At 42.7% G+C, this 15,582-nt stretch overlaps 1 protein-coding gene and 1 long non-coding RNA gene across 3 annotated transcripts in view; both read right to left on the bottom strand.

Annotated features, from left to right (window-relative positions):
- Positions 1–465: 465 nt before the first annotated feature.
- On the bottom strand, positions 466–1,506 carry LOC119088350. Its single transcript, XR_005092007.1, has 2 exons — positions 1,087–1,506; positions 466–994 (listed from the first exon to the last, which is right to left on the bottom strand). It is a non-coding gene; the product is annotated as an uncharacterized LOC119088350 (long non-coding RNA).
- A 4,245-nt stretch (positions 1,507–5,751) lies between these two features.
- The window catches only part of Mto1 (mitochondrial tRNA translation optimization 1), a 24,209-nt gene continuing 14,378 nt past the window's right edge, over positions 5,752–15,582 (bottom strand). For both annotated transcript variants that reach the window (XM_028861452.2, XM_028861453.2), the window contains exons 10-12: positions 12,933–13,051; positions 8,388–8,548; positions 5,752–6,082 (exon numbers count right to left, since the gene is read on the bottom strand). In XM_028861452.2, coding sequence (XP_028717285.1) covers positions 5,966–6,082; positions 8,388–8,548; positions 12,933–13,051 — 397 coding nt within the window. In that variant the 3' untranslated portion in view covers positions 5,752–5,965. The remainder of the gene's footprint in view (positions 6,083–8,387; positions 8,549–12,932; positions 13,052–15,582) is intronic.

Raw genomic sequence — 15,582 nt, 5'->3', positions numbered from 1 at the left:
CTGGGATAAAGTCTGTACTACCACAACCTGGCTCTACCAATTTTTGGGGGGAGGTGGGTGTGAGGTTGGGGGTCATCTGTATTCAACCCTGATGGTCCTGGAACTCGCTCTGTATACCAGGCTATCCTTGAACTCAGATCTGCCTGCCAGTGCTGGGGTTAAAGGCATAATACCACTACGCCCAGCTACAGATTTTTTTTTTTTAAACCTAAACTGGTTCTCTTCAACTGGGTGGTGGTGGTACACACCTTTTATTCCTGTACTCCCTGTTGCTGAGATTCTCACAAGCCTGGAATTCTTGACATTTCACTTTGATATACCCCTAAAGGAACTAGGAAGAAATGGAACATAGCTCAAGACAAAGGGTACTTTTTCACTTCTAGGCAGAGGCAGGTGGATTTCTGAGTTTGAGGCCAGCCTGGTCTACAGAGTGAGTTTCAGGGCAGCCAATGATAACACATTTTTAAGTTTTATTATGTATGCAGTGTTATGCCTGCATGTATGCCTGCAGGCCAGCAGAGGGTGCCAGGTTTCATTACAGATATTTTTGAGCCACCATGTGGTGGCTGGGAATTGAACTCAGGACCTCTGGAAGAACAGCTAGTGCTCTTAACCACTAAGCCATCTCTACAGCCTAACATAGGAATCTTGAAGAACCAAAACTAAATAAAATTGTTCTTTCTTGAGATAGGGTCTCCTGTAGTCTAGACTGGCTTTGAATTTGCTATGTAGGCAAGGCTGGCACATATCACTATGTACAGCTGAGTTTTATTAAATTTGGGGTGCTTAGTCTCAGCTTTTTCAGAAGTTGAGACGGATCATTTAGGCATAGGAATTGTTTTATTTACTCTGAATTGATAACTAAGTTGATGCAAAGCAAGTCTGTTTTGTGCCTTCAATGTTAGTTCATCATGATCCAGTCAGTTGGTTTTTTGGGAGTTATTGGTCGTGTAGGACTGATATCTTGATAGGAGTGAACAGTGGCTTCTAGGTCCTGTATGAAAGGAGAAATGAGGCATCCTCATCTTGTTTTCCCTAAGAATTGACTTTCCTGACCTGGTTCATGTTACTTAGGTGCTACCTTACCCAGTATTGCTTATTTGGCACCAAAGTCACTTCCATCATTTGCAAGTCTTTGGGAACTTCCATGACAAATACATTGTTTTCTCAGTACCAGTTCTGAAGAAAAATTATTTTAGGAAATAGCTGTATGACTGTGTACCAAATAGTGTTGACCTTTCATCTAGTGGAAAATCCGCTAAAAGGCCTATGAAAAAGGGTTGAAGAGTTCAGTTTGTGATCTCTATAGGAGACATGACAATAAAGAACATTAAATTTAAAAATCCAATGCTGCATTAATTCTACACATAAAGCAAAAGTAAACTACACAAGGGACTCCACCTATGATATTTATATACACTAAAATTCACCCTTTTCCCCTCCCCCTTTGTTGGCTGTTTTTGAGACAGGGTTTCTTCCTGGCTGGCAGTCCTGGAACTCACTCTGTAGACCCGGCTGGCCTTGAACTTAGATACTGACTGCCTCTGCCTCTCTAGTTCTGGGATTAAAAGTCTGTGCCTCCGTCGCCACCACCACGTGGGAGCCTGTTTTCAGGTTCCTAGTGGCTTTACCCAGCAGGTCTGCACAGAGAAGTTGATTGGACCACGGGCGTGAGTGCAGGTGTCTGAGATGGTCTGCACTTGGCTGTGCTGGGGGGAGGTCCTGTGCTCCACTCCTTGGCATTTCTATAAATGCCTTAGGCAGAGACAGGGCTTGTTGGAATAGGTTCCAAGCCCCCTGGAGAGGCTATCCTGTATTTTCCCTTTGTCTCCACACTCTAAATCCTAATATTTCCTGCTGCTCTCAAGAAAACTCTGGGAAACTGGGGTTGGTGAGTAAACGCCTTGCACCACTATCTGGCATCTCTTCCCTTTTTGAGACAAGTCCAACTCTTGTAGCCCAGCTAGCCTGGAGCTCATGGTAGATCTGAGTCTAGCCTCCCTCTGTCCCTTTTTTCTTCCATTTAGCAGCATGTGTTTAAAAGGTTCATCTATTTTTGCATACAGTGTTTTCCTATTATGTACACGTGTTTTGCCTGCAGGTATTACCTGTGTACCACATGCATGCTTAGTACCTGTAGAGGCCAGATGAGGGTTTTGGATCCTCTGGACCTGAGTTACAGATGAGTGTTAGCCACCATGCAGATGCTGGGAATTGAACCCAAGTCCTGGAAGAGCAGTATGTGATCTTAGCTGGTAAGCCATCTTTTTAGTCACCCTACCTCATTCCCCTACTTTTGAGCACACCTTGCTGTGTGGTTCTTGCTTGTTTGAACTGCCTAGTACTGGGTAGACCAGGTTGACCTTGAATTTGCGACTTTCTTCTTGTCTCTTCCTAGCACTGTTGGGATCACAGGCTGGCCTGGCTTTGTTTTGCTATGTACTCTATGCTTGCCTCCCAATTTGAGGCAATCCTCCTTCCTCTCAAGTCTTTTTTTTTTTTTTTGTTTTTTTAAAGATTTATTTATTATGTATATAGTATTCTGCCTGCATGTGTCCCTGCAGCCAGAAGAGGGCACCAGATCTCATTACAAGTGGTCGCGAGCCAGCGAGCCACCATGTGGTTGCTGGGAATTGAACTCAGGACCTCTGGAAGAGCAGTTGGTGCTCTTAACCACTGAGCCATCTCTCTAGCCCCTCTCAAGTCTTGATTATTACAGGTGTACACTACATTTTTGTTTTTTTAAGATAATCTCACTGTACAGCCGTTAGCTGCAGATGTGCAATGCTGTCACCTGTCATGCCTGGCTAACGTTTGCCCTATGAGACTATATCTGTCTACACACACACACACACACACACACACACACACACACACACACACACACATCAGGGCTGGAGAAATGGCTCAGCAGTTGAGAGCACTGGATGCTCTCCCAGAGGACCCGGGTTCAATTCCCACTACCCACAGCAGCTCACAAAACTAACTCCAGTTTCAGGGGATCTGGCACAGATGTTCATACAGGCAAAACACCAATGCACATAAAAATATATTTTAAAAAAGTTATAGAACAAAAGACACTGGGAAGACTAAAACTAGATGAAACAGAAATCCAAATGGCCATGTCATATATAACAAAACATTTGGTTGCCTCTCCCATAATCAGACCTTGGATATATGGCCAAAGTAACTGGTGCCCTTGGAACACTAAGTTCTAGCTGAAGCCTAAGCAAACACAGGGGCTTCTTCCTAGGCAGGCTAACAAACTGGCTAGCATTAAAGAAACAGGATCATCTGGCCCATGTGGCTATGTTCATCTCCTAGTCTACCCATAAAGGCTAGTCAAGGGGCCCACATTAGTCACCCCAATGCTGCTCTTGAATCACATACTGTGTACCAGAAAAGGATATGGCATTACTAGACACAATTCAGTTACTATGGATGGATTTCTTTATTAATGTTAAATAATGGCCAGGTCAGTTACATCAAACGTTTTTATTGTATGATATATGTCCATCTTTAACCTCTCTTAACCAGCTTACAAAATAACTTGGTGTTTTATAGCACTTTCATTAATGTTCAAAACTAATGACTATTGAAAATTTCCAAATTAGATTTAAATGTCCTAAGTCAGCTTTTAACCTACAAATTAATTCCAAAACTACATGGGATACACATATAGCCTCCCATACACCCATACACTTGAGGCAGAGTCTTGATGTAGCCCAGACTAGCCTAAACAGATGACTTTGAATTTCTGAGCTTCCTGCCTCCTCTTTCAAGTGCTAAAATTAAAAAGTATTACATGTATGGGTGTTTGGCCTACATGTATTGTTTGTCACAAGGCCATGAAGGCCAGGTGTTGGATCCCCTGGAACTGGAGTTATATACTGTTGTGAGCCATCATGTGTGTATTGAGACTTGATTCCTTGTCCTCTGAAAAAGCAGTCACTGGGGCTGGAGAGATGGCTCAGAGGTTAAGAGCACTGCTTACTCTTCCAAAGGTCCTGAGTTCAATTCCCAGCAACCACATGGTGGCTCACAACCATCTGTAATGAGATCTGGTGCCCTCTTCTGGCCTGTAGGGATACATGCAGACAGAGCACTGTATACATAATAAATAAATCTTAAAAAAAAAAAAAAAAGCAGCCACTGCACTTAACTGCTGATTCATTTTTCATCTGCTCTCCTCTCTCCTCTCCTGCCTTTCCCAGTATTAGGATTATATGTATGTAATAGTGTAATAACACACATGCTGAAAAATTCTTAAGAGATCTGGCAGGTTTTGTAGTCTTCATTTTTCTTTTTGATTTTTCTGTGTAGTTTTGGTGCCTGTCGTGGATCTCCCTCTGTAGCCCAGGCTAGCCTCGAACTCACAGAGATCTGCCTGACTCTGCCTCCTGAGTGCTGGGATTAAAGACATGCACCACCACCGCCCGGCTTCAGTCTTCATTTCTTATCCTAGCTTTCTAACCTACAGTAAGCAGACAAGGTTAAGCCTGTGATTTGGTGTACTTTATGAGTAAAGTATTCCAAATTAACTTTACACATGGGCTTGAGTAGCAAATCTACAAATTGATCTTTTTTTTCTTTTTCAAATTTTTCCCTATCTTGTTTACTAGCCACTTGCACACAATATGGGGATGGGGTTGTCACATTAATTCATCTATTTCCACACTAGCAGACAGGCCTTCTGGGGCCTTGATAACCCTCAGCATGTCCACTCACTGACTACATTGTCTGTCTTCTTCCGGAGTCTGTTCTTAAAAAGGCCTCGATGGCTTCAGCATCCTCAGACTTCTTGACAAACTAACATGCTCATCAGGCATTTGGAGCAGCCCCCTTGCAATTTTATCTTTATACTTGGGTTTCTTGATGGTGTTTCTGGACTGGTTATATCTGTGGGTTCTTAGACTTGGAATGTCTACACAGTAACTGTGTTCCTGAAGAGCCTGGGACTGGAAAAGTGCAAGCTTCCCCTCAAAGATTTTGTTTGGGGAGGGGCACAGAGAAGGTCTGGGTACTAGTGGAGGCCAGAAGAGGGCATTAGACACCTTGAACTGCAGTTACAAGCATCAGGCTGATGTGGGTCTGGGCCATCTCTCCTGCCCCTGAATACTTTGTTTCTAAAGCTCAAGGACAATTTTACTAGAGTTTGAGAGAAAAACAGGACAAGCAAGCTGTAAATGTCTGCAGCTGTCAGCAAGAGGGAGCTGGAGAAGAGAGAGAAAGAAATACCATTTGGTTAAAAGAGAGCAGGCAGGAATGGTAGAGCTTCAGAGAACAAGTGAGACAGTCCAGTGTTGGGGAAGAGGGCAGGCCAAGGAGCACAGGCTTTGCAAGTGGCTGTCTTTGTTTCCTTGAGACCAGGTCTCATTGTGTAGCCAATTTAATCTTGAGCTCCTGCTTCAACCTCTTTTTCTTTCTTTCTTTTTTCTTTTTTTTTTTTTTTCTTTTTTTTTTTTTTTTTTTTTTGGTTTTTCAAGACTGGGGGTCTCTGTGAAGCCCTAGCTGCCTGGAACTTGATCAGACCAGGCTGGCCTCAAACTCAAGAGATCCACCTGCCTCTCTACCTCCCAGGTGCTGGGATTAAAGGTGTGTGCATCATCACTACCCAGCCCTGCTTCAGCCTTTTAAGAGATGGATTATTTAAAATCTGTATCACCCCTCAGTTTCAGGCTTAGTTTTGACTTAATTATTAATCTGATGAATGCTATATGGCCTGTAGAAATAAGCTTACTGTAAAAATCCTCAGAGAATACTATACATTGTTTTTTAACAATTTTGACTAGATACATAAAAATGCACAACTGTAACCTCTGTCTTACAAGGACAAATCTAAAATAATCTAACAATGCTCACAGGTGTTATTTTTATCTCCTTTTATGCTCTCCAAGCTTCTTCTAAAGTCCTCTATGAAATAGAAGTTACAGTTCTCGAAGTTTCTTTGTATCCCACGTAAGCACTAACTGGTTTGGTGCTCCTTTACTGCTGCCTGTTTCTGCTGAGTGCTCTTCACAAATCTGAGCAAATTGACGATGGCAGCTGGTGTCACTCCAGGGATACGACTAGCGGCCCCAATCTAGGAGTTAAATGACAAAAGAACCAAAGTGAGCTACATCCCATCCAATCTGCTCTCCTCACAATCTCTATAGTACAGATTATAAAGTATTTAGTTCTGAGTCAGGGTGTGGCCACACTGACCAGATTGGATTGGAACTTTGGGGTGAAAGAGATCCTCCTTCACCTCAGTTTCCCAAGATGATAGCTAGGACTATAGGCAGGTGCCATCACACCCAGCTTAAAAAATTATCTGTGAGTTGGGTGATGGTGGCACATGCCTTTAGTCCTAGCACTCAGGAAGCAGAGGCAGGTGGTCTACAGACTCAGGACTACACAGAAAAACCCTGTCTTGAAAAAAATCCTCCTCCTCCCTCCCCTCAAAAAATCTGAGGGCTGGAGAGATGGCTCTGCACTTAAGAGCACTTGCTTCTCTTGTAGAGGACCCAGGTTCAGTTCCCAATATCCACATGGCAGCTTATAACCATTTGTAACACCAGTTCCAAGAGATCCAATGTCCTCTACATCTGTCTCCCATGGGCATGCACATGGTGCACATACATACAGGTAAAATATTCAAACCATAAACAATTTAAATGTCATTAAAAGTAAGTTTGTACAGCAGATAATGGAAATATGACATTATGTCTTCAGCTCAGAAGTTAAAACTGTGTGCAAGATCAAAAGTAAACTGGACATGCGTATAATCACAGCACTTGGCATCATGCCAGAAGGACTGCAAGTTTGAAGCAGATTGGCCACACAGGGAGACCATGTTTTAACAAACAAAAACACTTCCAGGTCTTGGCACACACCAGTAATTCTAATTCTAGGAAGACCAAGACAGAAAGATCTCAAGTTCAAGGCCAGCCTAGGCTATGAAGACTCCCTAATCACCGTCCTCCCCATTCCCATAACATGTTATAATATCTTTTTCTTTCCATTAAGAAGATCTGTGGGAGGGCTGAAGAGATGGCTCACTGATTAAGAGCACTTGTTGCTCTTGAAGAGGATCAGAGTTCAACTTCCAGCACCCACAAGGTGACTACTCACAACCACCCATAACTCCAGTTCCAGGGGATCGGAATCTGATAACCTCTTCTGACCTCTAGAGGCACCTGGCATGCACGTGGTATACATAAGCATATGCAAGGAAAACACTCATAAAACAACAGATCTTTCCCCCCCTTTTTTTGTTTTTTCCAGACAGGTTTCTCTTTGTAGCTTTGCGCCTTTCCTGGAACTCGCTTTGGAGACCAGGCTGGCCTCAAACTCACAGAGATCCACCTGCTTCTGCCTCCCGAGTGCTGGGATTAAAGGCATGCGCCACCACTGCTCCTGCTCTTTTTTTTTTAAAGAAAATATGTGGTATGGATGGCAGTTAACACAGAGACTCCCAACTGGTCAACATGCAGAAAATGAGGGGTAAGTGCTCAGCCCTAAACGAGTCATCTGTATCATCAACACTCCTCCCTTCAAAGCTCAGGAGTCTGAGGAAGAGGGATGGAAAGATGCTAAGACTGGATGACTTAAAGGAAGCAGTGTTTTCAGAACACAACAGACAAGACCTGTCTAAGTTCAAGGCAGGCAAAATCTCACGATGGAGGGGGAGGGGAGCACAAAGTTCCATCTCTAGCTCAGACTTACTGGCTTTTCATAATTACTGGGAAAGAGAAAAATCAGTTTTGTTTTCCGTTTTTGTTTTTGGTGAGAAATAAAATTTTATGCTTACATTAAACTGTTTGCCTCAGTGATCACACAATAAGAGGTGTGCACTGATGCTTTAGCACATGGTCAGGATGAGAGTATAAATGCAATCAAACCAAGTCTTAAAACAAACAAAAACGACTTTTTTCAAGAACAATGTTCTTTTAACATTGTTCTTAAGATTAATGTCATGAGCCGGGCGTTGGTGGCGCACACCTTTAATCCCAGCACTTGGGAGGCAGAGCCAGGTGGATCTCTGTGAGTCGAGGCAGCCTGGCTACAAGTGAGCTCCAGGAAAGGCGCAAAGCTACACAGAGAAACCCTGTCTCAAAAAACCAAACAAACAAACAAACAAACAAAAAAAAAGATTAATGTCATGAATGTTTTTGAATGTATGTAAGCACACCATGTACATGCAGTGCCCTCAGAGGTCAGAAGGGGGCATCAAATTCCCTGGAACTGGAGTCTGTTGTGAGCCAACATGGGAACCAAACCAGGGTCCTTTGCAAGAGCAGCAAGAACTCCAGCCTCAAGATTAAGTTTCTCAAGATCACTCATGTGACCATTCTAAGTCCAGGCTTTGTTTACAACTTGCTTCTTCCCATTGCTGGCTTGCTTACTGTCTGTGGGCGACTCAAGTGTAGCTTCTCTCGAACTTCTTGGGACAATGACACATCCCTGATTGTTAGATAATCTAGGTCTTGTGGCAGTTGGAAAGCTTCATCTCGCTGAACCTCCTTTATTTCTTGTAGTTGATAGAGCAAGACTGACTCATAAGTAGCTGGTAAAAAAAAATTAGAATTATGATACATATATTATACTAACAAACTATATTTATATAACTCTTTACTATTTACAAATGGCTTCTACATGCATCATCTCATTCAATACTTGATACTTTGAGACAGGTAGGGTAGATAATCTTTATTTTTGAGACAGAATCTTATGCAGTCCAGGCTAGCCTCAACCTTGCAGTGTAGTGAGGTGACCTTGAACTCCTAGTTGGTGTTCCTTTTTGACTTAAAGAAATTGTGTAACGCAGATGAACTACATACAGCTAAGGATGACTTTAAACTCCTATTGTCATCTGGACTCCACTGCCAAAGCGGAAGTACTATAGGGTCTGCCTCCACGCCCAGCTGAATCTGACTTTCTAGTCAGTGCAAATGTTAAGTCCTAAAGACGGGCTGTTTCTCCTAAAAAAAGGTTCTCTAAGTCATTTTCACATGAAGCTGAGTGTGTGCATGTGTGTGGTTCCAGGAATTAATCCCATGGCCTATACACACCAGACAAGTAGCTCTACTACCCAGCCCCAAAGCAATAATTTTTAGAAGTGTTTTTTTGGTTGGCAAACGTAACTTACGCAATTTAGTTACGGTTGTTATTGAGAAGTAATGTTATGAAGAAAGCTTGGCAATTATTTTGTCATGCATCCTATTCTTAGAAAAATAAAGTCAAAACTTAAGAAAATAAAGTTGTCTGGTTTTGCACCGGTAATTAAATCCAGGACATTCAGGGCATCGTGAATGCTAGGCAAGAAGACACATACTCTACCATTACTACTGTGTATGTTCCTAGCCCTTTTTATACTTTTTAGACATTGTCTCACGAAGTTGGCCAGGAAGACCTTTTACAACCCCTGCCTCAGCTCCCAAGTGCTGGGATTACACAGGAATGCTTCACTGTACCTGGCACAATTTTATGATTCACAAATAGCCCTCAAAGTATAATGGAATGTGATGGTTAATACTGATCATTGATTTGACAAGATTTAAAATCACTACAGAAACTACTCAGTCTGTCACAATGTTTCCAAAACAGTAAAAAAAGAAAAGGAAGACCCATCTGAATGTATGTGATACCACCCCACAGGCTGAGGCCCTGGACTTCAAAGGAGAGAGGGAGCTGAGTGCTGGCATCTCTGTTTCCTGAATGTGGATGAACTGTGACTGCCTTATTTCCAGGAAACCACAGATTAGCTGCTCTCATTACCATGCTTTTCCCTCCAGGATGAACTTTGTTTCCTCAAGTCATGAGCCAGAATTCATTCATCTGGATGAATAACACTCCAGGTGGTTCTCTGGCCTTTGCATGTATAAACCCTTCCTTGAGTGGCTTTTTAAAAAAAGTAATTGTAGCTAGAGTTTTCCTGCCTGGCCCACAGTCAGGACAAATCTTTGTCACCTGCCAGTCCCACAGCCGCTCAGACCCAACCAAGTAAACACAGAGACTTATATTGCTTACAAACTGTATGGCCATGGCAGGCTTCTTGCTAACTGTTCTTATATCTTAAATTAATCCATTTCTATAAATCTATACCTTGCCACGTGGCTCATGGCTTACTGGCATCTTCACATTCTGCTTGTCCTGGCGGGGGCTGCAGTGACTCCTTCTGCCTTCCTGTTCTTTTCTCCTCTCTGTTAGTCCCGCTTATACTTCCTGCCTAGCCACAGGCCAATCATTGTTTTATTTACTAACCAATCAGAGCAATACATTTGCCATACAGACCATCCCACAGCACAGCCAAGTGCAGACATCTCAGACACCTGCACTCAGGACCATGATCCTAGTCATCCTCTATGTGGACCTGCTGGGTAAAGCCACGAGGAACCCAAGAACGGGCTCCCACAGGACATACAGAACATCCCACAGCAAATAATTTATTTCTATTTTATATTATTTGGTGTTTTGCCCATATGTATGTCTGTATGAGGGTGTCAGAAGCCCTGGAATTGGAGTTATAGACAGTTGTGAGCTGCCATGTGGGTGCTGGGAATTGAACCTGGGTCCTCTGGAAGAGCAGCCCATGCTCTTAACCACTGAGCCATCTCTCCAGCCCCTTGAGTGGTATCTTGCCAGGTACTCTGTACAGCAACAAGAGTTATATATTAACTATGTTAATACTTGGGATAGCTGAGATCTTGCATATGGCCAGGGCACACTTACTTAATCTCTCAAATATAAACTGCATAACAAGAAAGATAACACAATGTGACACTGACTTCTGCCCTCAAGAATCTTGTCTAGGGGTTGGCATGGAGCTCAGCTGGCAGAGGGCTGTGTGGCATGCTTGTGTCCCAGGGTGACTCTAAATCCTGTCAAGTTCACAATCAGTATTAGCCATCACTTTCCACCACTGCACAAAACCAGGAACAGTGGCGTACACTGGCAATCCCAGCTTAGGAGACAGAGGCAAGAGGGGCTAAAAGCTCAAAGTCATCCTCAGCTGCCTAGGAGTTTGGGCAGGCCTGGGCTACATGAGACCATGTGTCAAACCAACAAACCACTGGAGAGTGGTTCAGAGCACTTTCTGCTCTTGTACAGGGTCCTTTGGTTTCCAACATCTGTATCAGGCAGTTCACAAATGAAATCTGTAACTCCAGTTACAGGAGGATCTGACACCCCCTTCTGCCCTCCATGAGCACACACACACACACACACACACACACACACACGAGGGGGGGGGGGGGGGGAGAGAGAGAGAGAAATACAAAAATGCAAATAAAAATAAAATTAAAGAGAAAACGATTAAAAGAAGTTGGTAAAGAGAAAAGGATTAAAAGAAGTTGGTCAGGTTAGGGAGATTCAAGTAGCAACTGAAAATTTCCCATCTATGCTGTACTTTAACCCAAAGTGGTCTCTCTTAAACCTAAGGGGGTGCTGGAATTTTTATAAGCACTAGTCTTCACAGAGCAAGGGCAGCTATGCTATGGTTGAATTATTTTCTGTAAACAAGTTAATGATAAATGCTTCTGGGCTACGCTAATTGGAACCTAATATTTACTGAACAAAGTAAAGCTGTGCACCAAGTTTAAGACATGTAATCTAAGCAGCTGATTCCAGCGCCACACCCTAAATATCTAAAGAAATTCTTTAGTAGAGAAATCATAATGGTGAAATAAAGTCTACTCTTCCTGTATGTTCTCACTAGTACTGAGTGACTTGAGTTTTGTTTTTTTAAGATATTACAAGTTATTTATCTATCTATTTATTTATTTATTTAGGTTTTTCGAGACAGGGTAGTTTTCGGTGCCTGTCCTGGATCTCACTCTGTAGCCCAGGCTGGCCTCGAACTCACAGAGATCCTCCTGGCTCTGCCTCTCAAGTGCTGGGATTAAAGGTGTGCGCCGCCGCCACCCTACAAGTTATTTTTTAATCATGTGTGTGTCTGTGGTGTGTATGCATGAGTGCAGGTGCCTGTGGATCCCCTAGAGCTAAAGTTACAGGTAGTTGTGAGCCACCTGATGTGGGTCCTGGGAACTGAACTCTGGTCCTCTGGAAGAGCGCATGAGCTCTTCACTACTGAGCCATCTTTCCAGGCCCATCTAGGTTATTTTTAAGTCAGATTTAATGTTTTTTTTTTTTTTTTTTTTTTTTTAAAAGATATATTTATTTATTATGTATACAGCATATGTGACTGCAGGCCACAAGAGGGCACCAGATCTCATTACAGGTGGTTGTGAGCCACCATGTGGTTGCTGGGAATTGAACTCAGGACCTCTGGAAGAGCAGTCAGTGCTCTTAACCTCTGAGCCATCTCTCCAGTCCCTTAATGTTTTAATATTGGGTCATTTGGAAAAATGTTTCTAGAATTTCTGGCAGGTTTGCTTTCATTATTAGCCTTTTATAAAATTACATAATGGGGAGGCTGGAGAGGTGGCTCAGAGGTTAAGTGCCCTCTTCTGGCACATATGCATATATGCAGGCAAGAACACTGTATGCATAATAAATAAATAAATCTTAAAAAAAAAAAAAAATTGACTGATACTCGGCATAGTGGCAGCAGGCAACACATGGGTCATTCTATACACACCGCCCAGCACAGTAAGCTGACAGGTCTGGGGTTGGAAGAGAACACCGACCCTGGGCGGGATGCACCACTCTCACCACCTGGCTGGTCCCCAGGGAGTCTAAGGTCTCCTCCTGCATAAACAGCACACCACCGTCACCAACTTCCCTACCGCTCCCATAAGCATCCGTTCTGTGCCCTTTCCAGCGGCCTGGTTTCTACTGGAAGGACAAACCTACAGAAACTCGAAGCCAATGTTATCCTCAGGCGTGCGCTACTAGCTCAGCAAACAGTGCTCTCGGTGGGTCTACTGCTCATCATGGTCTGCACATACAGAAAAGAGAACACAGGCATCTAAGGGAAACAACCTGTTTACCTTCTATTTTCAGTCTTCTAGCCAGATCTCTAGAAGTAGTATACTTCTTCAAGGGGTCAGGAACAGCATTGGCTAGTAACTCCATGTCAACTTCTTCATACTTAAGAACATCTAAGGCACTGCCAATTGTAAAAAGTTTTATTAACACAAGGATCCATATTCTGTAAGGCAAACTGGGAACAAAATTCCTTGCAATAATACTAAATATCAGAGTAATTAAAAGAGACTCTTAATTTTTCCCCACGTACAGTCGCATTGGGCCAGTGGTAGTGCACACTTTTAATCCCAACACTCAGGAGGCAGAGGCAAAAGGATCTCTGAGTTTGAAGCCAGCCTGGTCTATATAACCAGTCAGGAATAAAGAGACTCTGTTTCAAAATAAAGTAAGATAAAATAAGTAAAAAGTGCAGCATCTGCAAAACAGACCATCAAGAAAGAAAAAAAAAAAGTAATTGATTCTCTTTGGGCCTGGTAATACACGCCTATAATCCAAGTACTTGAGAGGCAGAGGCAGGAGCATTGGGTGTGCCAGGCCAGTCTTTGTTACACAGCAAGTTTGAAGACAGCCTGGGTTACATGAAACCCCAGCTTAAAACCCCCATCCAAAAGTATTGCTTTCCTGACTTCCTATCATCAGACTTATACTGTTGTTAAGGTTTTTTAGGCTGTTGTCCTCTTTTTGGTTTACAAAGAATATCCTCTGCTAACAAGGGCTTCCTCATGTCCAGAGAACAGGAATGTGCTTCACAACTACTAAGTCTTGTTTAGTGTACTTTGAGTGAGCCATCCTTCTGTACAAACAGCGGCCTGGTTTCTACTGGAGGACAAACCTACAGAAATCTAGGGTTCAGATTTGGTTTGTGTCCCTCAAAGGCTCATGCTCTGGAAGTGCAGTCTCTATGTCACACTGTTGAGGAATACCCTTTAAGAGGAAGGACTGTGACCAGTAGTAACTAGGTCTCTGCTCTTCAGAAGAGGTCAACACTCTGTCATGAAGTTAGGCTCACACTAGTGACTTCTTGTCAGAAGAGCAAGCCCGACGCCGAGATTTCTGGCTTCCCATCTATCTCTCTATGTGGTCTTGGAAGAGCAGCACATGCTCTTAAATGAAGCGATCCGATTAGTCAGTCATAACACCCTCAGCAGAGTCAAAGGGAGGAAGCTGCCAGCCTTGAAGTCTCAGCTTCCAAACTGGCAGCCAGATAAACCCTTCTAAAAAATAAAATGTGTAGCCTCAGGTATTTATTATACCATAAAACTGATTAATAGAGCTAGTAAACAAATATATTGATTGCAGCAGTGATAATGTGGTGTCCCCAAATTTGTATGTTGGGGCCTAATAACTAAAGAGGTGAGGTCAGCCATAAGGATTAGTGCCCTTACAGGAGCCACCACAGACAGACAGTGTCACAGAGGGAGAGTATCAATGCCATCATGGTATGCACAATGTACCTCTAAAGTACAGAGGATTATTGATGCTGGCTCCCTCTCCTATCTGAATCACATTTTTTTCAAACGGGTGGTGGGGAGGACCCATGGTGAAATACACACATTTTATATTATTCAAGGTCCTCAGAACTTCTTTTTGTCCCAGCACTTTGAAGGATGATCAGGGTACAAGCTCATCCTACTGATGATTGAGGATGATCAGGGGTACAAGCTCATCCTATTGATAATTGAGCAAGTTTAAGGCTGCTTGGACTAAACAACACAGAAACATAAGACTCTGCTTGTTCCTGGAGCAATAGTGCTCTCTATGAATGTCCTTTAGACATATAGGCCATAGAACCAAACTGAGGGAAAGGAAATCTCAAATGAGGCATGGGCCTTCAAAAAATTTATAATAAAGACAAGTAAGAATTTAGAGTATATAATACTATGAAAAAAATTATAATATTATGCTTTTTTTTTTTTTTTTTTTTTCTTGAGACAGGGTTTCTCTGTGTAGTTTTGGCTGTCTGGATCTCATTCTATAGATCAGGAGGGCCTTGAACTCAGAGATCCACCTGCCTCTGCCTCCATAGTGCTGGGATTAAAGGCCACCATGCTTGGGTAATGTTTTTTTTTTTTTTAACTGAAGGATTTTCCTTTATATAGTCCATGTATTAGATGGTGTCAATCTAATTGGTTTGAGCCTAGCAAAGAAAATGGGTCCTTCTATTTTTTGGTTTGGAGCCTCTAAAACTGAGGAAAACCAAAATGATCTTAATGGGAACCACAAAGAAATTACACATATACAAAATATTAAGAATTGAAGAGATGGCTCAGGGGTTAAGAACACTGACTGCTATTCCAGAGGACCTGGGTTTGATTCCCAGCACTCACAGGGCAGCCCATAACCACCTATAACTCTAGTTCCATGGGACCTTGACACTTTCTTCTAGTTCCCTGGGCATGAGACATGCATATGGTGCACATACATACATACATACATACATGTAGGCAAAACACCTAAACACATAAAAAATATTAACTTATAATCACACATAAATATAGTTCATTAAGAAAAATTTTCACTAGGTATGGTGGTACCTGCTTTTACCCAGCACTTGGGAGGTAGAGACTCTGGAGACTGAATCCAAGGCCTCACTCATGCTAAGCACGCATTCTACTACCGTCAAGCTACATGCCCAGCCATATACGCTTTACT

This window comes from Peromyscus leucopus, chromosome 7 (genome assembly GCF_004664715.2).
Source record: "Peromyscus leucopus breed LL Stock chromosome 7, UCI_PerLeu_2.1, whole genome shotgun sequence".
In the NCBI taxonomy this organism is placed as follows: domain Eukaryota; kingdom Metazoa; phylum Chordata; class Mammalia; order Rodentia; family Cricetidae; genus Peromyscus; species Peromyscus leucopus.
This window is presented reverse-complemented; position numbering and strand designations above follow the sequence as displayed.